We start from the raw sequence: 26,152 nt of genomic DNA, 5'->3' as shown, positions 1-26,152 counted from the left end.
TATAATTCAATTTTAAATAAATTGAGGTTTTTATTAATAATAAAGTTACACAGAAAAACATTTGATGGATTTCAGGGAATTTTACCCATAATTACCCACTTTTCATATTCAATGGTAACTGTAGGAAAAATTTAATGTGAAATACGTACGCAAAGTTCGTTTGCTGCACTCAAGAAACCTTTCCGCTCTCGCCTACGGCTCGGGCGTAAACGTTTCTTTCGATGCAGCAAACTGTCACTTTGCGCACTAGTTGCACAAATAACTATTCCCGCACTAGAGCGGAAAAGTGATTCTTTGCGTTCTGTAATCAGTGCAGCAATGGCCACTTTTCAACGTAACTGTAGGAAAAAAATAGATTCTAATTTCCAAATGGTGTACAGGAATCTACCAGCTGAGATAAGGTATATTGTGGAGGAATGCAGAGTTCATATTTGAGCGTATGGTGAAGAGGTGGCTTTAACACTTGGGCTGGAAATATTGTCAGAAGGCCTGCTTCTGTCGATATATTGGCACTAATCTCAGCTCTATTACCAGGTGTTTTTTAGCTTCTTGTATATGGTTTTTCATCTTTTTCCCATTTTGTATTGGGATAAGTCACCAGGGAGGTTCGCTGGTCTTTATTATTAACATTTTCCAAAGTCTGAATGTTGGATTTTTCAACTGAATTTCATCTTTTTTTATCATAAATTTTGTATTACAGATAGTACGTAAGTAGTACTCACATTAGTCCAATTCACAACCAAGCTGCTATATTTTAGTCGCTTTTCTGTATAGGGCTACTTGTAATATTAATAGAAATAAAAATCTCAGTACCCTATTTTTGAATCATTTTATCATAACATGTTTCAACATTGATGCCATTTTCAATTGATAATGGAAAATGATAACACCTGAAAATGGCATCAATGTTAAAACATGTTGTGATAAAATAATTCAAAAAAAGGGTACTGCGATTTTTATTTTTATTTCTATTTGCTTTATTCTAGTTATTTATTTTTAGTTAAGAGTATGGTTAGTTACTTTCACTAGTTCTTCGCACATATTTTACAAATATCTAAACCTCAATGGGCTGAACGGAACTGACCCCTACATACAGGAGTGATCCGTGGTCTAGTGGATAGAGTGCTTGCGTAGCAGCATAGAGATCCCGGGTTCAAACCCTCTCACAACCAAACGTTTTTATCCAGATCACTCCCGTGTAATCGGATGGGCACGTAAAACTGTCGGTCCCGGCTGAAGTATGACAGTCGTAAGGCCCATTGACGGCTTAAATTATACATTCACGGGTGGGACCTTTTCGCAAGGGACTCCCCACCAACAAAAGCCATACGAATTTTACTTTTTCTTTTTTTTACCCCTACATACAAATTTAATATAGTCATTGTAGGGATATTCAGTTCCATTTTTCCATTTAATTGCAATTTTAATTAAATTTTGTACATGATTATATTCCTTGCAATGTTTCCATTACTCATAGCTTAAAACACTGCACAACAATTTCTTCATGCTGAAAAAAGCCAATCGGATGAGATACTAATAAATGAATGAGTAGCCTACTATGAGTATTATTAGACAAAATGATTGAAAATACAAGTGACAGTTGTAGAGACCAACTCACATTTTCCACAAATTTTCGCTAGCATCCTTGCCCATACGGCCAGGCTTCTCCTTGCAGTAAGTGGCCGAGTCGACATGATGACTGGGTGACACACTGTAGTTACCGTTGTTATGATTGGCTGCCACGGGGTAGGCGGGGTTGGCCGTGATGCGAATGCCGCGCTGTGATTGGCTGCTGCTCTGGTTGTGGGCGTGGCCTGCCGCTGGTACTAGCATGCCACTGGTAACACAACATAGGTTAATCTATTTATTCAACACTGCTTATTGAAATTACTGAAATCTGAAAAATTATCAAGAATCCGACTGACACTTTCATATAATCTGTTTACAACAAATTTACAAAGCGATCATGTCATGTTCATCTAGAGGTGTGTACAGATATACGCGCCTCCAACACGCTCCGCAATCGCTCCGATCATGGACGTTACGGGAGATGTTAGCTTTTCTCGCGTTCCACTCTCGCTTCCCGGTCGATCATCAATCGATCTGCTCGAGTGACGTTCGATTGCGGAGCAGAGCGAAAGTCTGTACGCACCTTAGGATGCAGTGCTAGATGGCTCAGATTTTCTCAGCTTCAAGAATCCCTCGATAATTCAATTCAAAGATGATCTAAGCTGTACTGGTGTAGGTAGTGACATATATAGAATATATTTTTGGGAGGGGCCAAGGTTAATGTTAGGTTAAGTGATTTTAAGTAACACCCCATGATACTTAATATCAGTTTTGCTGCTCATAATCAGAGGGTAATTTGCACTGAACGCCCTTTTTACTTTACCGTAAGGCCGTCAAAAATGCAGATTACTGTACTTTTTTCTGTAATCACTGTACTGATTTTTCTTCATATTTATTATTTTGGGAGGGGGGCATGCCCCCTGGGCCCCCCTTATATATGCCCCTGGGTGTAGGCCTCCTATAGTGAGGTTATAATAACAGTAATGTATTTGCTTAACATTGTTGATCATTTGCTATCCTTGTCTATTATTCGACAAGGCAGATAGCACTATCCATTTCTAGCTCCACAACTTTATAAATCATATTTTTACATTGTTAAAAACCGATCTGGCAACATTGCGGAGCTGGAAAAGGATGGCACTATCTGCTTTGTCTAATTATAGACAAGGATAGCAACACAAATGTTAATCAAATACTGCCATTATAACGTGGACCTAACTATAGGAAGAGTTGAATGTTATTGAGAATTACTTTAGAATTGGTAGAATTAAACAAAAGTTTGGTTTTTAATTTTTATCTCTTTATCTTTCTAATAACAACTAAAACTTTCATAATTTTTATCTTTTTATCTTTCTAATAACAACTAAAACTTTCATAATTTTTATCTTTTTATCTTTCTAATAACACTAAAACATTCATAATTTTATCTTTTTATCTTTCTAATAACAACTAAAACTTTCATAATTTTATCTTTTTATCTTTCTAATAACAACTAAAACTTTCATAATTTTTATCTTTCCATTACTCATAGCTTAAAACACTGCACAACAATTTCTTCATGCTGAAAAAAGCCAATCGGATGAGATACTAATAAATGAATGAGTAGCCTACTATGAGTATTATTAGACAAAATGATTGAAAATACAAGTGACAGTTGTAGAGACCAACTCACATTTTCCACAAATTTTCGCTAGCATCCTTGCCCATACGGCCAGGCTTCTCCTTGCAGTAAGTGGCCGAGTCGACATGATGACTGGGTGACACACTGTAGTTACCGTTGTTATGATTGGCTGCCACGGGGTAGGCGGGGTTGGCCGTGATGCGAATGCCGCGCTGTGATTGGCTGCTGCTCTGGTTGTGGGCGTGGCCAGCTGCTGGTACTAGCATGCCACTGGTAACACAACGTAGGGTAATCTATTTATTCAACACTGCTTATTGAAATTACTGAAATCTGAAAAATTATCAAGAATCCGACTGACAATTTCATATATTCTGTTTACAACAAATTTACAAAGCGATCATCTAGAGGTGTGTACAGATATACGCGCCTCCAACACGCTCCGCAATCGCTCCGATCATGGACGTTACGGGAGATGTTAGCTTTTCTCGCGTTCCACTCTTGCTCCCCGGTCGATCATCAATCGATCTGCACGAGTGACGTTCGATTGCGGAGCAGAGCGAATGTCTGTACGCACCTTAGGATGCAGTGCTAGAAGGCTCAGATTTTCTCAGCTTCAAGAATCCCTCGATAATTCAATTCAAAGATGATCTAAGCTGTACTGGTGTAGGTAGTGGTGTATATAGAATATATTTTTGGGAGGGGCCAAGGTTAATGTTAGGTAAAGTGATTTTAATTAACACCCCATGATACTTAATATTAGTTTTGCTGCTCATATTCAGAGGGTAATTTGCACTGAACGCCCTTTTTACTTTACCGTAAGGCCGTCAAAAATGCAGATTACTGTACTTTTTTCTGTAATCACTGTACTGATTTTTCTTCATATTTATTATTTCGGGGGGGGGGGGGGGGGCATGCCCCCTGGGCCCCCCTTATATATGCCCCTGGGTGTAGGCCTCCTATAGTGAGGTTATAATAACAGAACTGTATTTGCTTAACATTGTTGATCATTTGCTATCCTTATCTATTATTCGACAAGGCAGATAGCACTATCCATTTCTAGCTTCACAACTTTATAAGTCATATTTTTACATTGTTAAAAACCGATCTGGCAACATTGCGGAGCTGGAAAAGGATGGCACTATCTGCTTTGTCTAATTATAGACAAGGATAGCAACACCAATGTTAATCAAATACTGCCTTTATAACGTGGACCTCACTATAGGAAGAGTTGAATGTTATTTAGAATTACTTTAGAATTGGTAGAATTGAACAAAAGTTTGGTTTTTAATTTTTATCTCTTTATCTTTCTAATAACAACTAAAACTTTCATAATTTTTATCTCTTTATCTTTGTAATAACAACTAAAACTTTCATAATTTTTATCTCTTTATCTTTCTAATAACAACTAAAACTATCATAATTTTTATCTCTTATCTTTCTAATAACAACTAAAACTTTCATAATTTTTATCTCTTTATCTTTCTAATAACAACTAAAACTTTCATAATTTTTATCTCTTTATCTTTCTAATAACAACTAAAACTTTCATAATTTTTATCTCTTTATCTTTCTAATAACAACTAAAACTTTCATAATTTTTATCTCTTATCTTTCTAATAACACTAAAACTTTCATAATTTTTATCTCTTTATCTTTCTAATAACAACTAAAACTTTCATAATTTTATCTTTTTATCTTTCTAATAACAACTAAAACATTCATAATTTTTTATCTTTTTATCTTTCTAATAACAACTAAAACTTTCATATTTTTATCTTTTTATCTTTCTAATAACAACTAAAACTTTCATATTTTTATCTTTTTATCTTTCTAATAACAACTAAAACTTTCATAATTTTTTATCTTTTTATCTTTCTAATAACAACTAAAACATTCATAATTTTTTATCTTTTTATCTTTCTAATAACAACTAAAACTTTCATATTTTTATCTTTTTATCTTTCTAATAACAACTAAAACTTTCATAAAAACACTCCACCTGTATAGGCTACTTTATTAAAATTAGTCTAATAAAAACATGTAGTAACCTTTTTATCTAAAAAGGTTGAAATGTTTTTAAGTTTTAAATTTTTTTAATTAAAAAGGGTACATGTTTTTATTAACTAAAACATTATATTTGTATATATTATTTTTTGTATTTTGTTTTTGGCTAATAAATAAATTCATTCATTCAATCTAATTCAGGTGACAAGTGTTGACAGTTTGATGTGGTACCTAGTCCTCTCGAGCGTGGTACGGCCGAGCCACACCCAGTCATGCGCATTGGTGGTTGGCTCATGCATCTGCATCTGTCGGCCGCCATGTTGGTTGCCGGGCCCAAAATGGCCGCCGCCAGTGTTGGCCCCTCCCATCAGGTGGGCCGAGTGGTGGGGAGCTGATGACGTCATAGGCATGCCCCCCGGTAGCATCATCGGGATGGATGATTCGGGCGGCGAGTCTAGTGGTGAGCCTGGGAAGTAGGGTGCTGAAAAAAGGAGAATATAGAATATAGAATATAAGAATATATAGAATATACAGAATATTTTATTTTAACAAAATACATAACACAAGTGTAAATTATGATTTCCAGAGAAAATACTGGATAAGTTCAGGATAATATTATAAAAATAATAATAATGTCGAGTGACCTGGCTGGCTCAGGCAGGCTGGCTGACTTTTTAGGCAGCCGGGACCGACAGCTTAACGTGTCCATCCGAAACACTCAGGATAATATTATAAATTGGATATTATAATTACTTGTATGAAGCATGGAGAAAAACCAAAACATTGCCTCTAATATTCAGTTAATAAGCGTGATAAATCTACGTTCATAACTTACACATTGGAAATTAAGGGCCGGCTTCCGAGCTCGGGATTTAGCTAAGTTCTAGACTTTAAACAGCTGGAGTCAGAAAATTGACTTTCCAAAACGGGGCGTGGTCGCAGTTTTTATTTTATCATTTCTATAATTTGAAACATTTTTCCTTGACGAAATTGAACATTCCTAAATAATTCAAAATAGCTGAAACTTTACACTATTTTCTCTTTATTTTATTCTGAGTTCAATTTTCTAGCTTTTCGAAATTTAATTCAAACATGACTATGACATGACTATACGACTACGCCCCGTTTTGGAAAGCAAATTCTCTGACTCCAGCTGTTTAAAGTCTAGAACTTAGCCAAATCCCGAGCTCGTAAGCCGGCCCTTAATCGTTCAACCATTTACGTGGAGTAATAACTGATTCCACAGGACTCAACTTCCAAATCACAAAAATAATATCAACAAATAATACAGATGGATCAATGTTATGTATGACAGAACACGCAAATACCCAAGGAAACAGGATTCGAACTCGCAAATACACAAGAGAACAAAATTTAAAAATACCGTAGGTACAATTTCTTTTTCCTCCACCTACTGTCTAAAGTACTTACTTTACTCCCTGAAACCTAATACTAAAGTGTCACTTTTTCGCTCTCGGTAGTAAAAAACAGAAAAACTCCTAGGGAGTAAAAGTGACTCCATATAAATAACATGGGGAGCATCTCTATTTTGAAACTTACATTGTAATAGGTTAGAAGGTCTAAGCTCAGATGAGAAAGCATAATAGAGGTGTCTGTCATTGAGTCAACTGAATTCAATACCACAACCAGAAATTTGATCAACTCATGAAATATATGTTTGTATGATAATTATTATATTCTTAATATTAGTAGACGATAAAAATTTATACAATTTTAAAAATATTTTATTCTATTAAAATACCAGCCAACAAATATTTTTGATCTGCAATTCAAATCTGAAACGCGTTATCTGGAGTCAGCCATTTTTGGTAGCCGCTCAGCTGATATAATTGTTACAACTTTAGCCGATAGCGCAATCGGCAGTGCCAATCAGCCGACCGGTTTTTAGGTTTTAGATTTTAGGTTATGTTGTTAGGAAACATTGTCACCAATACGTAAGTTATTAGAATGATTTAATTTGCAGTTTCTATAAAAAAATTTAGATGGAGGAAAAATGTTGTGTACATCACGAGCGAAAAATAATTTTTCTCCCTCAGGAAAATTGTTGCCCTCGGCTTTGCCTCGGGCTTGAAACTTTTTCCCACAGGGAGAAAAAGTCGTACTTTTCACTCTAGATATACAAATAACTATTTTGTCCTCATCCTACTTGAACTGTTGATATAATTATAATAAGCAACAGTAATAATTACAAGAGTAATCACGATTTTGTTAATTGTTGGGTGCGTTTCGAGGCACTGAGCCACATCTTCAGCGTACAAGGAGTAGCTAGATACTCAGGGAATAAGGAAAATCTAGCTACTGTACCGGTACTCCTATAAGCTGAAGATATATCTCAGTGCCACGAAACGCGTTTGACAATCAACAAAATCGTGAGTACTCTTGTTATTATTAGTGTTGCTTATTATAATTATATCAACAGTTCAAGTAGGATGAGGACAAAAAAGAAATTGTACCTACGGTATTTTTAAATTGGTAAAAGTATAACACTGTAACATAATTTATTATAACTGTAGGTACATTGGAAAAACTTTTGAGATATCAAACTTACAAATGACACCCGAATGATTGAGTATTGCTATGTTTCTGTTAGTTAAATAACCACTATATTAAAACGTTTTTAAAATATTTTAGTAAAGTAGATGAAAATCATAGAAAATTGATGAATATTCATTTGATTTATCACTTACCAGGCACCTGCGGCTTGAACTTGGAGGCATAGACGACACAGCTGACCACGAAGACAACAATAGCAAAGCAGAATGCGGCCAGCAGCACGTACATGCCGATCTCGAGGGGCGTCATTCGAGCGCCGCCCCCAAGGTGGGCACTGGCCCCGCCGCCCCCCAGGCCCAGCAGGCTCAGGCCGTTGCCAGTGTCCCCCCCGTTGGTCCCCCCGCGGCCCGTGTGCTGTCTCGCCTGCACCGTTGGCTCGTGGTTGTTGTCGTCTTTCAACGGGATTCCTGGTAGAAAAAACATAATATATTTAAGTTGAAGTTATATTCATAACTCCTAGACATAAACTTATCATTCAATACTTAACTATAGTGAACCGCACGAAAATAGTCCGATGGAAATTGGAGTAACTGAATTCCCCTCAACAACACCACCCACCACTAGAAGAATCATAAAAATTGCCAATTCGTGATGTTTATTACAAATGTATCAAGGAATTGATCTTATTTTACCTTATCTTTTGGACAACATTAACATTTTATCAAAATTTTTGGACAGAAATAGCCTAGTTTTTCCTCCAATGTCATAATTGTATTATGATTATAGTATTTTATACAATAAATAAATAAATAAATTTTCATTTGATCAACGTTAATCAACTTGTATTTTTGGCAACATGTAGGTACTCTCATTCCCGTGCGATTCAATATAATTTGGCTTATTCAAATTGAATTTATTCACAGCTAACAATACTAATTGTAAAACATGGTAGAGTCAGAAAAGTTTTGAAACTATAATGAAACTAAAACATCTAACCGAAAAGTGTTTAGCATATAATCACCAAGTACTAGCCTACATCTCACTTTTAGCTCATGCTCCATACAGCTCTATATTTTCTAAGGAAAAGTTCATTGGTTGAGGAAATTTTCAAATCTACTCAACTCTAGAAAATCTAGACATTGCTCTAAGAGGAAGACTAGACTAATCTAAGGAGGAGTGAAGTATCTCAAGCAGGGACTAAAAGGCTCGACACAAGGTCACTCGCCAACGTGCTTTGAATTGGATTAATCGAGCTGAATTTAATATCACCAATATGGGAATCCTATTATATCAAGAGAGCAATTTTTGTATATATTTATGTGGTTATTTGGTTATATGGGTATATATTATATATTTATGTTCAACGGATCTCGAAAATGGCTCTAACGATTTTCACGAAATTTGGAACAAAGTAGGTTTATGATATAAAAATTCGATTGCATTAGGTCTCATCCTTGGGAAAACTCGCTGACGACATTAAAAGGATAATTCATCCTTGGCTGAAACAGCTGTGGATAGTAAAACGAGCGAGATGTGTGAGCGAGTGAGTATGTGAAAAATCAAATTATCGCATCCCCGAAATTCATAAGATGGCATATAGCCAGCTGTGAAATATAAACACGATCATTTTAGAGAATTGTGTTCTGTTTATCAATAAATAAAAATAACGAGCGAAGCTCGGTGCCCCGATATTCAAGTCTGAATTGAGCAAATTAATGTAAGTATGCAGCTTAGCATGACGAATTTTAGATTAATCTAGTCCAATTCAGAAGTAATTTGGTTTTCTAAGGGAGAGTTTGGTGAGTTGTTATTGTGGAAGATCATAGAGGTTAATTGCTCCAACTCTAACGGCCAAGCCACATGAGGCGTTTTTGCACTAGAGGCGGACGAGTCGGCAGCGCACGAAGCTCTTCAATTGGCTGATTATCAGCTGACTCCAGAACGCCAACCCTATCAGCTTATTCCCGAACGTCAACCCAATCAGCTGATAAACAGGCAATCGGAGAGCTTCCTGCCTTGCCAACTAGTCCACCGTCAGAAAAACGCTTCATGTGGCTTGACCCTTAAGCACGCTGCACACAAGGAGATTAGTGGCGGCCAATAGCTAATACGGGAACGCGGAATTGGAAATGTCCTCAGCTCTAAAATGCACATGACATTTCCAATTCCGTTTTCCCGTAACAGCTAGAAGACACTTAATTAATTGACGCTACTAATGTCACTGTGTGTATCGTGCATTAGACGACGTTTATACTAATATAGAAGGTAGCACTACTCTAGACTAGAGGTATTGAAGGATCTAAGAGGCTTAAAGCAAGCCATACGTGCTTCTAAGTGCTGTAAGAGCACTATACAAATGTAGGATGTATACAAATCTAAGAGTCTGTTCACACTTAGCTACGCTCCGCTGCAATACGTCCTATCTCCCAATGTTGAAGACAAGCTATCAGTCCCGTTCACATTCGTAGCTTGGATTTAACATTGGGAGATAGGACGTATTTCAGCGTAGCGTAGCGAGACCCTGAGGAAGAATATTATATCGCAGCTCTACTTTGGACTGCAGGTTCTAAGAGCAGCTATTCGGTAATTATTCAGGTTGAGTTAAGAGCAGCTATTCGGTGAGTTATTGGGGTTGAGTTAAGAGCAGCCATTGGGTGAGTTACAGGGGTTGAGTTTGAATGAGTTACCGATGAGAATAGAGTCAGAATTGAGTTGAGTGTGCAGCTGTTTGCGGTGGGAACGGCCAATACCTACTGATCCGGCTCCACCGTCGTTCTGCACAAAGTCCGGTCGATGCTGTTGCAAGTTGTTCTGAACAAAGTCCACTTGCACCTGAAAACATAAACGACAACTTACAAAGTTTTGGAAGAAACTGATTGCCTCATAGCCACGACACATAAATAAAACTAGGTGCAGAAAACGTATCTCATTCCGCAAAACAACAAGAAATCTATAAAATTTATTTGTTTTCATTTTTGCATCCATCTATACATTTATCTCATTCACAATGGCACTTCAAGAGAAGAACAACAGGCTCCTGCCCAAATTTTCCATTTTCTCAATTTATTAATGCATTTTCAAGTGTAATAATAATTTGTTTCATCTTTCTGATCAACCGAGATACAAAATTTTTAGTATAATGTATATTTGGACTGTAAATTTTTGTGATCTTTAGAAAAGTGTTTTCATAACCTCATTTGGACTATTTTTATCAAAATTAGGGAGAGGAACAGTTTTGAGTTTATCCTGTTGATTCTCTCCCAATCATTAATTTGATGTTGTTATTAAGGAATGTAATAATAATAATAATAATAAAACTTCCAGAATTTAGGTGTTTTTACATATAAGTAATAAAAACATATATTACACATAACAAGTTTATTTCGATACAAATAACCTATAATTGCACTAATAAACATTAATGATAATATCGAGTGATCTGGATGGGTCACTCTATGCAAGATCTTTATTATTTTGAAGACCTTCAATATATTCTTTCTTTTCATTTTTACCCCGTTCTTTTTTACCAACTTTTTCGTTTTTTTGATTGAATTTTTCAACTTTATTAAGTTCTTATTTATAATCAACTTTTTTCTAACGTCCTTATCTTATTCTCAGCAATTTTCTTCTGTTCTCTTAATCAAGTTTTATCTCAATTTTTATCATCAAGTTCTATTTCCAAAACATTTTTTTCTCTAAGCAACTTTTTTTCTGTTTTCTTTATGTAGTTTTTTTTGCTTTTTAATTTCAAGTTCTTAATGATTATTTCTAAATCATTTGTGTCATACTTTTAATGTAAATGAGGTTTGTTTTGGCGTTTAGCTGTAAACCAGGGCCTCCTAAATACCACCTATTTAGGAGGTCCTGAGTAAACCTTTTCGAGTTGTACTTTTTTCATGTAATGTATTCTCAATAAATAAATAAATAAAGGTCTGGTGTCAGAGTTTATAGTAAACAATAAACCAACAGTTGCTACTATCATAGAAATCACTAATAGAACATTAGACTGACCTACGGTATCTGAAACTTTGTGAAACTGATCATCAGAAGGCAGAAGTGCATTATTAGTTACTACTATAGTGCAGTCCACGTTATAATGGCAGTGGATAAATAAAGAAGAATAGCGATGCCGATTCTCTGCATTAATAAATTATATTTGTACACTGTCAAAAACATAATTGTTATCGTTGTTGGCCTAGAAAAGGATAGTACCACCGGCTTTGTCGAATGATAGACAAGCATAGCAAAACCAAAGTTTATCATATACTGTCATTATAAGGTGGACCTCACTATAGAAGCATAGGCTTGATTGCCAGCAATTCCAGTAGGCCGTTGTTTTGTGGTTAACATTTTTGGAAAAGTTGCTGATTGTCGATTATACGTGGATCCTCGCGGCCTACTGGAGAAGACTGGCTGAGGTTCATACATGAATCCTCACGGCAGCCAACATGCTAAACCGCAAAATTACTGCTATGCTACTTTATTATGCGAAGGAATTTGCACCAATATCAATCAATCAATTTATTTCAATCAACACAATACAATATAAATAAATGAAATCAAAAACACAAAAAAATCACAATCAAAAATAAATTTCCAATGAAAAACAAAAACAGGCTTCATGGCGGGGTGTGCTGAAAAGAAAGAAAGGAGGAAAAATACCTAGGTTTCCCATGTGATAGGCAGGTAGAGGGTATAAAAGTAAGGAAAGAAGGGGTGAAGAGGAGAAGAAAAAGGGAAGTATTGGAGAAGATAGTAGGAAAAAAGAGAAAAAAAGTGCAAAATTTGTAAGCGAGTCCACTTTCAACAAATGTATCTAAAAGAAACGGCCTTGCAAACAGTAGTTTAAGCAGAAATCTCGAGATTCATACGTCGATATGGGAGAAAAAGTCACTGAATGTCCAGGTTTTTATTTCTAGTTTAGTTTTTTTACTAATCTTAGAGTCTATGAGGAAGTGGTCCGGAATAAGGTTTATTATTTTAGTGCCAATATACATCAACTGTTTCCTTAAACATCCAATATTGGTGTGATATGTGGCACCAACCTAATATAAAACTACAACCTATGTTCATAACCAACCTTTGCAGTATTAGTCAACAAGGGCGTAGTCCTCTTGTTGGCCCCCGTGGCAGTGCTACGACACGCCTCAGCCACTAGCAACGCAACCCTCAACAGTTCACCCTTGCCCTGGCCGACGGCTATCACCCTCGGGTGGGGCGAAGCCACCATGGGCGCGAACGCCACTATGTCCGGGTTCAGGCTGTCGACCACTAGCTGGTAGTCCGTCACGGCCACTTCCCGCAGCGGGGCGCGGGTCCCGTCCGAGAACTCCACGTCGATGTCTAGCAGGCCTTCCTGTAGCAGCGAGACACAGAAACATGGTTTAGAATAAGTTCAATGTCATTAAGCATAAAATAAACAATAAATATATTCAAATATAGTTGCGTTCAGCCTCATCTGTAAAAACCATGAAAATATTATATGATGTCCTGCACAGTCATATGTTTAAAGTTAAGACCAGTAACATCAATATAGAACTCACTATTAAAAATCAAACAACGAAATGTGATTATGCTGGCAACAAAGAAAGTATGCTGGCAACTAATTTTTGGATAGTAGTTCTCATCGAATTTCCATCTAGCTGTTAGCCCTGTTGTCAATGTCTGCAGTAGCAGAGGTCTTCGGGGTGATTTGCAGCATTTATTTAGGATTTTCGTTCAATAATAATTAAACAAAGAAATAATAGAATGCACTTAACAAAATCGGGTTTTCTAGAATTCTCAGTTTTACCCATACGACAGTATTATTATATTTGAAGCATATTACGAGGGTGAATCAAATGAAAACCTTAAAACTGTTATATATTATTTATTTTGATAACTAAGTGAAACTTATATTTATCATTTTTTAAGATAGTCTCCTTGAAGTGTTATGCAAGTGTTCGACCGCTTTGGAAGCGTATGGATACCATGTTTGAAGAATTCTTTTGGATGTGCCTGTAGCCACTCATGCACCGCGGTTTTCACTTCTTCATCACTTTGGAAATGCTTGCTTTCCATTGCATCTTTAAGATTTCCGAACACATGAAAGTCACTAGGGGCGAGGTCTGTAGAATAAGGTGGATGGATGAGGCATTCAAATGTGATATTCTGGATAGTTTGAACCGAGAGACGGGCTGTATGTGGTCGGGCTGTAACAACACACCTGAAGTGAAAAGTCCTCGCCGTTTACCCCTGATTGCTGGTCGAAGATGATTTTCTAAGAGATTTGAATAAGAATTAATGTTTACTCTCGTTCCCCTGTCAATGTAATTCACCAAAATTACTCCGTTCACATCACAGAAGAGAGTCAGCAAGAGTTTTCCTGCTGATCGCTGAGTTCGGAATTTTTTTGATTTTGGCGGTGAGCTATGGTACCATTCCTTTTCGTGTATCTGGTTGATGGCAATGTTTTTTTTTCTGGACAAACATGAATCACCATACTGTACTGTCATCATGCGATGAATTTCCATTGGTTTGACACCTTCACTGCTCAAGAAACGAATGACTGATCGCTGATCTAACGCGGTGCATATTGATAATGAGGCGGTCATATTGTAACTGAAGTCACTGCTAATTGTGTGTAGCAAGGTCACTAACGCACCTAGTAGTCATTATGTAAGCTTCAACGAACATCCCTGCCAACTACCGGATCAATCCTACAACTTATCGAAACTTTACAACACTTTTAAGGTTTTCATTTTTGATTCACCCTCGTATATATTATATTATGAGAAGTTTTCACTTTTACAATTTATAAATAGAACCGACTGTGCATTTCACTATTGATAAATAGTGATGTACATAATTATTCTACTAGACACAGGGAGGACGTGAGAGTAGATTCACACCGTTATACTGGCACACAGAGAAACTGGCAATTTACTTCTGTAAAACTGTTCAATAAACTTCCTCTAGCGACTAGGAATCTAGAAATCAAAGAATTTAAAAGATCTATCAAAGCCATTCTTCTACAAAAATGCCTCTATTCAGTTGAGGAATTCTTAGTATAGCCTTAATACAATATTTGTTAAGTAGCACGCCTTTAATACTTACCTATGATTAAAAGTGTTTTATGACTTTAGACATGTTGATTGGTGTAAATGTTTGTTTGACGATTGTTTTAACATGTGAAAGTGTTTCTGACAATAAAAGTGATTTGATTTGACAAGACGGGAGGAGTCGCTTATGGTTACTGTGCCCCGCTTATCAACTACGCCGGTGAACCGGAACTTTGGGACCAGGTATTTTGCCACCAACTAGGATAAAGAGGAATTTTGCTACCAAGTCCGAAGTCGCTACCTTAACCTTGCGAGGTGATTAGCAAGCAATAGTCGGTCCTTTCGACAGGTTCACGTTCACACTCTTCTATCACTGAGTGAATACTTCCATATTCGTTTTTAGAAACAGTTCCGAATTTCATACAGACATCCTCAGAAGGCTTCTCTTCCAATATGTTATTAGATCGAAGTTTCTTGGGATTCCCTCCCCCACCATCATGTCAACGCATCTGTCACTGAATGGAAACCTGAATGGAATTCTGAGTACTGAAACTAGAAATTCATATTTTCCTGATCAAGTAATAATCAAAATCAAGTAGAAATAGAAATTTAACTTCAAATTCTGAATGAATAAATATATTAAGTATATTGATTATGAATTATTTAAACTGTATATAGGTGAATAGGCCTGCAACTGACTTGCTAATTCTATTGTGTTCAACGCCTTTGTGTTGAAGAACAATGTCCAACCACCTGTTGGAGACACGTGATTCTACCTGCAATGAACCATCCTCTATATGTCGGAAACCTTTAGTCCCAAGAAGTATTTGTCCAAAAAACTGTTGGTCTTAACATCAACTACGGCCGATCAGCGTAGCTTCCTCTACTTAGCACCAGAATTCATTTCGGTCGGATTTTATATTGAATTTCAGACGGTACAAGTGCAAGATAGAATCAATAGATCAATTAAATTGAGCCACTCATCATCACGCTTCAATTATTTTTGAATTTCAGTTGCACCAACCTGATACTGGGCAGTGAGCTTCCTGGTGACAGAGGTCTCAGCAATGTAGCCGTTATCAATGCCGCTGTCGGGCACTATGTTCAGTTGCAACCCTGACACCACATCCACTCGCAGTCGCGACATTGACACCTTATCACTGCCCACGCGCAGCTCCTTTGCGCCGATCACACGGCCTGATATCGCTGACAACACCTAATCAAACAAAAAATGAAAATTCATAAAACACGTACTGATAACACATAATTGAGTACTTAAATTAACTGTATTGTCAAGTATGTATTGTCAAGTTCGGCTGGCCAAAAACGGTGGAACATACATGATAAGCAGACACATTTCCGAGATATTATTCTAAAAAAAATTTAAACAAGTTTAATTTATAAATGGCTGTGCAACAATAAAGAAGATATTGTCACAGTTATCCCTGGGCAGTAAGTTGACGTGGGAGACTCATATAGATCAACTATGCATCAGGCTCAGTAGGGTTGTGTTCTTGTTGAGGAGGCTTGTGGATTGTGTGCCTCTGACACTTTTGTGCGACAGGCACACTTTGCGTTTTTTCAGAGCCATATAGCCTATGGAACAATCCTATGGGGACCATGCGAACAGTGTGCTAGTCCTGTTGCTGCAGAAGCGAGCGGTTAGGGTTGTGGTGAGGGCTGGAAGGATTGATCATTGTAAGCCACTGTTCATCCGGTTGAAAGTGATGTCAGTCTTCAATCTCTATATATATATGAGTGCTTGACGTTTGTGAAGAAAAATCTAGATTCATTCACTTTAGCTAATGAAATTCATGGTCATGTAACAAGGAGAAACCATAATATATTCCAGTCAAGAGTCAGATTGGAGCAAACAAGTAGAAGCTTTCCCTCATCTGGTATTAGGTTTTTTAATATGCTACCAAACGAAATAAGAAGCCTGCCCCTTGTGACTTTCAATAGAAGGTTGAGGTCATGGTTGATCTCCAACCCCTTCTATTCTATTAATCAATTCAGTGAGGCCAACCTCAATTCGATGATTGCCAGCTCATCTGAACTCAATTTTTAGAATTTAGTTTAAAGCTCTTTCCAATTTTACATTGTTTATCTATTTCAATCTTTTTTAAAAAATGTCAACTTAGCATTTTGATTCCATTGCATTTCTGCAAAAATACAAGATCATCAAGATTGCTTGATGTTTCTACAAATCTTTATTTCATATTCTTGTTTTCAAACTCTTTGTACTCTGAACTCTGTGTAGTTCAGAGCGCTGTTGCTACAGTCAAAATATTTTCTTACCGTAGGGTATTTTCTTTTCCTCTGTCCACAGTTTGGATTTTGGGAAACTCAATCAATCTCTCTCTACATCTCTCGAATCAATCTGCTACCGAATCTGTTCTACAATTCTACCTACGATCGAATCTACCGATAAAGGTCTGCAGTCTCTATTGACAGTCGAAATTGCATCCACTTTGGGGTTCCATATACCCTCCCACTCACTTGGTCGACTGTGCAATTTAGCATTCCACTTTGGGGTTACATATACCCTCCCACTCTCTGGCCGGTATGGTGATGATGATTTCCATTGCCGGAGCATTTCTTACAAATGCCTACAATCTTCGACAGCTTTCGACATCCTCAAGATACTCAGGTTGAGTAATTGTATATTCATCATAAATTTGTAATATCATCCATTCTTATTCATTCATCTGTCTATTTTCATTCATTCATTATCATTCATACTGCTATTGTTCATTTACTTATATAGATTTATCTTACTTATGAGCTGTACCTACAAAGGCAATCAAAGAGTTTGTCATTTCAGGACATTGAATAATATTCAAAATTTTGAATACAAAATCATTTTATTTTTTGAATTTGTTCTTCACAATTTGAAAGTCTTTACAATTGGCATCACATTCAACTTATGTATTTTGAAACTTACATCACAATTAATTCAACAATAAAAATAACAATTATTCACTACTTAATTTTGCAATTATTGGCATTACCTATTGTTTTGGTAGGACGAGTTGTATTCAGGACTCAGCCTACCTGGTCCTCTATTAATTTTGCTACCAGAAAAGTTATTTTGATAGATATCAGGCGCTTATTTATCATTATAAGTAATAATTTAATATTTTAGTACGGTCTATTTGAGCCTTGAATGGTGGAGGAATAGAATATTCAAATTTTATGCAAATTTAGAAATCGGAAATGAGAATTGTAAAATTGAGAAACGAGAACAACACTCACCTGCCAACTACCACCATGAGAGGTCACCAAAAATTATAGAGCGTAATACCTTGTAATAATTTAAAGTTAAATTTAATTACTAAATTTCTTATAAGACTTTGTGATGCTCTTATAAAGCAAAAGTCATTTTTAAATAATTTGTAACCCCTTGGAAGAGACGACTCCGGCTACAATAATCCAGGACCACCAGGAGTTGGATCGACATCAGCAGCTCATAAGAAAATTCCGGCACGTGAGTGAAAAATATTGAAATAGTGATAGGGCGCCCTCAGTGCTTCGAAATTACATAAGAATCAAAGCTAGCTCGTCGAAAGGGTTTCTTATAAATTAAGAATTGGTAAAATACTTGCACAAGTAAAGATAGTATAAAAGGTATTTTATTAGATAGTAACGAATCAATCCACATATCAGAAGATCTATCAATCAAAGAAGGCTAAGATCTAGGCTGTTAATACAATATTCATATGATCATTAATTTCTGCAATATAATTTGCGATAGTTTATTGTAGCTCTGATTCACTAGATGAATTGCTCTATTTATTCCTTCAGGTGCCGAATCTCGCACCCTGAGATAAAATATATATTTATTACAAAGAAATCTATTAGATACTATAGACTTTAATATATATATATTTGGATTACTAGTTTGTCAATTTGTCATGTTGATTTTAAGAATTTAGTTTAAATAGAATTGTCCAAGTCGACAGGTATTAGCAAGCTGATATCGCAGCTACATGCAAATAAATGCATATGATCATAAAAATGGAAGCACATGGTAACGTTTCGTGCTATAAAATTTAAAGAATAGTATTGGCCTGTGATATTTTATTGATTTCGATTATTGTTCTATCTTATATTATATATTTTTTGTCGCTCTATATATTTTTTGCTCTGATTTATTTTTTGCAATATTTGTTAATATATGTATCAAATTGTTTATGGTGTACGATTTATTTTTATTCCTCAATACTATAGGATTATTATATATATATATATATATATATATATATATATATATATTTTAATGAATTATCAGAATTATTGTGGAAGCTCATATCTGGGCCTATAAAGATTTTTATGAGACTATATCCTATTAAAAACCACGACCTGATTCTTATAATTATTAAAATATTTCATGCTCTACCGATTGATGCCAAGCAGGAGGCTAATCGTTATTTAACTATGAAAAAATAACTTGACACTGTTCAATAAACTTCCTCTAGCGACTAGGAATCTAGAAATCAAAGAATTAAAAAGATCTATCAAAGCCATTCTTCTACAAAAATGCCTCTATTCAGTTGAGGAATTCTTAGTATAGCCTTAATACAATATTTGTTAAGTAGCACGCCTTTAATACTTACCTATAATTAAAAGTGTTTTATGACTTTAGACATGTTGATTGGTGTAAATGTTTGTTTGACGATTGTTTTAACACGTGAAAGTGTTTCTGACAATAAAAGTGATTTGATTTGACAAGACGGGAGGAGTCGCGTATGTTTACTGTGTCCCGCTTATCAACTACGCCGGTGAACCGGAACATTGGAACCAGGTATTTTGCCACCAACTAGGAAAAAGAGGAATTTTGCTACCAAGTCCGAAGTCTCTACCTGCGAGATGATTAGCAAACAATAGTCGGTCCTTTCATAAGGTTCACGTTCACACGCTTCTATCACTTGAAAACCTTTCATATTCGTTTTTAGAAACAATTACGATTTTTATACAGACATCCTCAGATGGCTTCTCTTCCAATATGTTATTAGATCAAAGTTTCTTGAGATTCCCTCCCCCACCATCATGTCAACGCTTCTGTCACTGAATGGAAACCATTCAGTTTCATTTTTAGAATGGTTCTGAGTACTGAAACTAGAAATTCATATTTTCCTGATCAAGTAAAAAATCAAAATCAAGTAGAAATGAAAATTCAACTTCAAATTATGAATGAATAAATATATTAAGTATATTGATTATGAATTATTTATACTGTATATAGGTGAATAGGCCTGCAACTGACTTGCTAATTCTATTGTGTTCAACGCCTTTGTGTTGAAAAACAATGTCCAACCACCTGTTGGAGACACCTGATTCTACCTGCGAAGAGAAGAACCGAACCATCCTCCATATGTCGGAACCCTTTAGTCCCAAGAAGTATTTGTCCAAAAACCTGTTGGTCTTAACATCAACTACGGCTGATCAGCGAAGCTTCCTCTACTTAGCACCAGAATTCATTTCGGTCGGATTTTATATTGAATTGCAGACGGTACAAGTGCAAGATAGAATCAATAGATCAATTAAATTGATCCACTCATCATCACGCTTCAATTATTTTTGAATTTCAGTTGCACCAACCTGATACTGGGCAGTGAGCTTCCTGGTGACAGAGGTCTCAGCAATGTAGCCGTTATCAATGCCGCTGTCGGGCACTATGTTCAGTTGCAACCCTGACACCACATCCACCCGCAGTCGCGACATTGACACCTTATCACTGCCCACGCGCAGCTCCTTTGCGCCGATCACACGGCCTGATATCGCTGACAACACCTAATCAAACAAAAATTGAAAATTGAGAAAACACGTACTGATAACAAATAATTGAGTACTCAAATTAACTGTATTGTCAAGTACGTCTTAGGCTGGCCAATAACGGTGGAACATACATGATAAGCAGACACATTTCCGAGATATTATTCTAAAAAAATTTAAACAAGATCAATTTATAAATGGCTGTGCAACAATAAAGAAGATATTGTCACAGTTATCCCTGGGCAGTAAGTTGACGTGGGAGACTCGCATATAGATCAACTATGCATCAGGCTCAGTAGGGTTGTGTTCTTGTTGAGGAGGCTTGTGGATTGTGTGCCTCTGACACTTTTGTGCGACAGGCACACTTTGCCTTTTTTCAGAGCCATATAGCCTATGGAACAATCCTATGGGGACCATGCGAACAGTGTGCTAGTCCTGTTGCTGCAGAAGCGAGCGGTTAGGGTTGTGGTGAGGGCTGGAAGGATTGATCATTGTAAGCCACTGTTCATCCGGTTGAAAGTGATGTCAGTCTTCAATCTCTATATATATGAGTGCTTGACGTTTGTGAAGAAAAATCTAGATTCATTCACTTTAGCTAATGAAATTCATGGTCATGTAACAAGGAGAAACCAGAATATATTCCAGTTAAGAGTCAGATTGGAGCGAACAAGTAGAAGCTTTCCCTCATCTGGTATTAGGTTTTTTAATATGCTACCTAACGAAATAAGAAGCCTGCCCCTTGTGACTTTCAATAGAAGGTTGAAGTCATGGTTGATCTCCAACCCCTTCTATTCTATTAATCAATTCAGGGAGGCCAACCTCAATTCGATGATTGCCAGCTCATCTGTATAGTAATTATTTTATTTATTATATTTGAAAGTTAACCACATTACATTTTTAGGCTGTACTAATTTCATCTCTAAGGATTAAAACTTATTTTGCATGTATTATATTCCTAAAGAATAAGTTTAGTGCATTCTGTGATAATAATTTGGGTTGATAATATATTTGTTATTGTAATAATATGACCTATCTGTAAATTGACCTAGCCTAATGTATTTTATGTATTTTTTTGTCAGAAATAAATCATTGAATCATATTGGATGGAGTGACTTGAAATTTTCATACCCACTTATTTTCCCAAATAAGGATCTCAGTGACAACCATTCATTGAATTATAATGGAAACTTGGAATAAATGTAAAAATTCACCTGTAGTGATAATATAATTTCTAGCCGTTTCTATAAATTTTAGTTCAATGAAGGTGTTAGGTGTGACAACCAAAAGAGTGTCATTTATGTCATAATAGTGCCTAATAGAGCTATAAGAGCTCCCATTCAATTAAATAGGAGCTCATGACAATTTATCATCAATTTGTAGGACTCATTATCATCAATGATCAATTTCAACAAATTTTGATTTCATTTTCCCCATTTTTGTGTGAAATAGTAAGGGATATACCTGGATTTTCTTTGACTACGTAATTTTGTCATTAAATGACATCAATGATCAATTTCAACAAATTTTGATTTCATTTTCCCCATTTTTGTGTGAAATAGTAAGGGATATACCTGTATTTCCTTTGACTACGTAATTTTGTCATTAAATGAGATTAATAAATGATTTTTTTTTTTATTTTCACGAAAATACCAACCTGCACTTCAGTGCGACCAATACTCCTGCCCTGCACAATGTGACCGTGTAGTGACGCAATACGGGGATCCGAGATGCGCAGTAGCGACATAACTAGGTCGGTGACGCGCAGCCAGGTGCGTCTACTCACAAAATAGCTCATTCGGCCAGAATCGTGGTCGGCTGCCAGGAACCGCGCGTAAACCTATGAGGAGAAATTGAAACTAAATTAAGCATAAACCTTTAAAAATGCAATTAAATTAATTTCAACACATAGTAATAATTATACCGTACTATAGTGAGGTCCACGTTATAATAGCGATGTTTGATTAGCAATGGTATTGCTATCCTTGTCTATCATTCAACATAGCGGATAGCGCTATCTCTTTCTCACTTTGCTCTGTTGCCAGATCGTATTTTAACAATGCAGAATTAATGATTAATTAACAAAATATTTCATCTTCATTATGAAAATTCATGATTAAATTATTGAAAAATATAATTTCTTGCTTAATAGAATATAATTGATTATTTTAAACGAGAATGAACAGTTATAATATTACGTCAGTAAACCTGTATCAGCTACCGTCTATAGAAGGCATTGACAAGACAGAGGATCGACAACGTGCCATTATAACGTGGACCTCACTATAGTAATTATTGAAAACTCAAATTCATAACACTCTTTACACTCACTTACATTACTCTCACACACTTACATCACTCACTTACTTAACTCTATTTTCACTCCATTACATGTGGTCAGAGTGTAATATTGCAACCATAGAAAAATAGAAACTACAAAATAATATTTCACTACACCAGGACCTCCTGTATACTATATCTACCTCCTCCGGTATTAGGCCTATATAGGAAGGCCTGACTACATAGACTTACTCTTACTCAAAATTGTGAACAATAGACTCACTTATATATTTAAAAAAATTATAATAAATCCTCTATTGTGCATTGAAGCTGCACTTTCTGCAACTGAGCTGCAGCTTTTTATATAGAAAAAGTGACATTATAGTAGTTTTTTCCAAGTCAAAATAGAATACTGTATACTGTGACAACACATTTCGTAAGCGGGCTGGCATAGCTCGAATTGTCAGATAGCGAGCAGTAATTTTGATAAGATAAGGTGCCAGCCAGCTACTCACGCAGCTTTAATACAATAAATATTTCATTTCAATACTGTGTTATTATAAATTTAATAATGTTTTCGAGCTCAAAATTTAAGTGGTTTTATTCTTTATTTTGTGAATTTAAAGTTTTTACAAAAGTTTTACTATCAATCTATCAAAATTTAAAATTGTTTGTTTTATTCTAATCTATACTCTCAGATTGTGATTGGTGTAGAAAATTAAAATGGACATAACCTATGTATAATATTTGCACAATTTGAAACTGAATTAGGAAATTGAAAAAGTTTTGGGCAATAACCTGTTTTTTCTTTCCCGATCATTATATTGTGTTTTTGATTTTTGTGTGAAATAGTAAGGGATATACCTGGATTTTCTTTGACTACGTAATTTTGTCATTAAATGAGATTAATAAATGATTTTTTTATTTTCACGAAAATACCAACCTGCACTTCAGTGCGACCAATACTCCTGCCCTGCACAATGTGACCGTGTAGTGACGCAATACGGGGATCCGAGATGCGCAGTAGCGACATAACTAGGTCGGTGACGCGCAGCCAGGTGCGTCTACTCACAAAATAGCTCATTCGGCCAGAATCGTGGTCGGCTGCCAGGAATCGCGCGTAAACCTATGAGGAGAAATTGAAACTAAATTAAGCATAAACCTTTAAATATGCAATTAAATTAATTTCAACACATAGTAATAATTATACCGTACTATAGTGAAGTCCACGTTATAATAGCGATGTTTGATTAGCAATGGTATTGATATCCTTGTCTATCATTCAACATAGCGGATAGTGCTATCTCTTTCTCACTTTGCTTTGTTGCCAGATCGTATTTTAACAATGCAAAATTAATGATATAATTATTATTATTATTATGATTAATTAACAAAATATTTCATCTTAATTATGAAAATTCATGATTAAATTATTGAAAAATATAATTTCTTGCTTAATAAAATATAACTGATTATTTTAAACGAGAATGAACAGTTATACTCTATTAATATTATAAAACCTGTATCAGTTAACGTCTACAGAAGGCATTGACAAGACAGAGGATCGGCAACGTGCCATTATAACGTGGACCTCACTATAGTAATTATTGAAAACTCAAATTCATAACACTCTTTACTCTCACTTACATTACTCTCACACACTTATATTACTCACTTATCTCTCTTTTCACTCCATTACATGTGGTCAGAGTGTAATATTGCAACCATAGAAAAATAGAAACTACAAAATAATATTTCATTACACCAGGACCTCGTGAAAACTCTATAAAAAATACTATATCTACCTCCTCCGGTAGTAGGCCTATATAGGAAGTCCTGACTACACAGACTTACGCTTACTCAAAATTGTGAACAATAGACTCACTAATATATTACAAAATATTATAATATATCCTCTATTGCGCATTCAAGCTGCACTTTCTGCAACTGAGCTGCAACTTTTTTATATAGAAAAAGTGACATTATAGTACATTTTTCCAAGTCAAAATAGAATATTGTAAACTACTAAATCTATAAGGCAATTTATCTCTTTTCTGTATAGGGCTAAGCTACTTGTAATATATATAGAAATAAAAATAAAAAATCTCAGTACCCTTTTTGAATTATTTAATCACAACATGTTTCAACATTGATGCCATTTTCAAGTCCATTTTTCTTGAAAATGGCATCAATGTTTAAACATCTTGTTATTAAATAATTCAAAAAGGGTACTGAGATTTTTTATTTTTCTTTCTATCTATAAGGCAATATTTGAGGAAATGGAAGACCCCGCCAGGTTAAAAAAATAGTGTAATAATAGTTTGTTGAGTTCTGAGGTCTAACACAGCAGTCTACCTCTCGTACCAGAATAGAGATGTTCTGTACCAATGTTCTCAAATTTCAGGTAACGTAGTTTATGAACATTGAGAACAAAGATATTTCAAATCGGCATGATCATTAAAATGAATTTGAATCTATGGAAACAGTGGAATTACTTTGGCGAAAGTTTTAAATGTTGTGTAATTTTGAATGAATTTGTAGTTACCTCGACTGGACTCTGTTGGAATCTGAGCTTGCAGGCAGAGTTCTTGTCGTCATCGACTGAGTTGCCCACATCCTCAGTGATCATCTCGTTGCTGTGACCGTCTATCTCATCCCAGCGCTGCTCATCAACACTCCTCTTGATTTTTCCGGACGATCTGCAATCAACAATCCAAAAAAAATTGGTGTGGTACACTCACACAACTTTCCTTGCTCACTGAACTGTAAGCCCCATCTTTAAACGAGGATAATTTAGGGGAATAACATAATGACGATTGGCGGTAACATATCATTTGAAACTACGATCAGACTTCTGTATTTGTGTATATATAATAATAATTGTTTTCAAAGTACTTTTTCCTTTGTGTAAATTTTCTGAAATTCGATGATTTTTTTAAAAGTCGTCAAAACAGCTGTTCTACAGATGAAATATCTCGATTATGTGTTCTTTTTATGAAGAACCTACCTACCTGAAGCTCTACCTACCTACCTCATGCACGAGAAGGAGGTTACAAAGTCCATTTCTCAAGGATGGGGTGGACCCCCCATTACTTTCCCAGAAAGTAGACTCGTCCAGTTGATAGAGCTGATAAATAACTATACAGGGTGTGAATTTGAAGAAATCGGTCGAGTCATTTTTGAGAAAATCGTGAAAAACATGGTTTTTTAGTAATTATCCGCCATTTTTCTCAAGAATATTACGGAGCTCCTGCAATTTTCCCATGAATGAGACTCATGTCAGTTGATAGGGCTGACAAATAGCTATCAATGGTATGAATTTGAAGAAAATCGTTAGTGCCATTTTCGAGAA

General features: G+C 35.7%; 1 protein-coding gene across 1 annotated transcript in view; it reads right to left on the bottom strand.

Moving 5' to 3' along the window:
- LOC111043539 (transmembrane protein 132E-like) overlaps window positions 1-26,152 on the bottom strand; it is a 312,195-nt gene that overhangs the window by 4,552 nt on the left and 281,491 nt on the right. Inside the window, exons 9-16 of the mRNA XM_039436095.1 lie at window positions 25,346-25,499; window positions 23,744-23,926; window positions 20,350-20,541; window positions 12,789-13,064; window positions 10,396-10,540; window positions 7,903-8,175; window positions 5,426-5,675; window positions 1,619-1,837 (exon numbers count right to left, since the gene is read on the bottom strand). Coding sequence (XP_039292029.1) covers window positions 1,619-1,837; window positions 5,426-5,675; window positions 7,903-8,175; window positions 10,396-10,540; window positions 12,789-13,064; window positions 20,350-20,541; window positions 23,744-23,926; window positions 25,346-25,499 — 1,692 coding nt within the window. The remainder of the gene's footprint in view (window positions 1-1,618; window positions 1,838-5,425; window positions 5,676-7,902; window positions 8,176-10,395; window positions 10,541-12,788; window positions 13,065-20,349; window positions 20,542-23,743; window positions 23,927-25,345; window positions 25,500-26,152) is intronic.

Source organism: Nilaparvata lugens, chromosome 10 (assembly GCF_014356525.2).
Source record: "Nilaparvata lugens isolate BPH chromosome 10, ASM1435652v1, whole genome shotgun sequence".
NCBI classification, from domain to species: domain Eukaryota; kingdom Metazoa; phylum Arthropoda; class Insecta; order Hemiptera; family Delphacidae; genus Nilaparvata; species Nilaparvata lugens.
The sequence above is the reverse complement of the archived record's forward strand: the minus strand, read 5'-3'. Positions and strand labels throughout refer to the sequence as shown.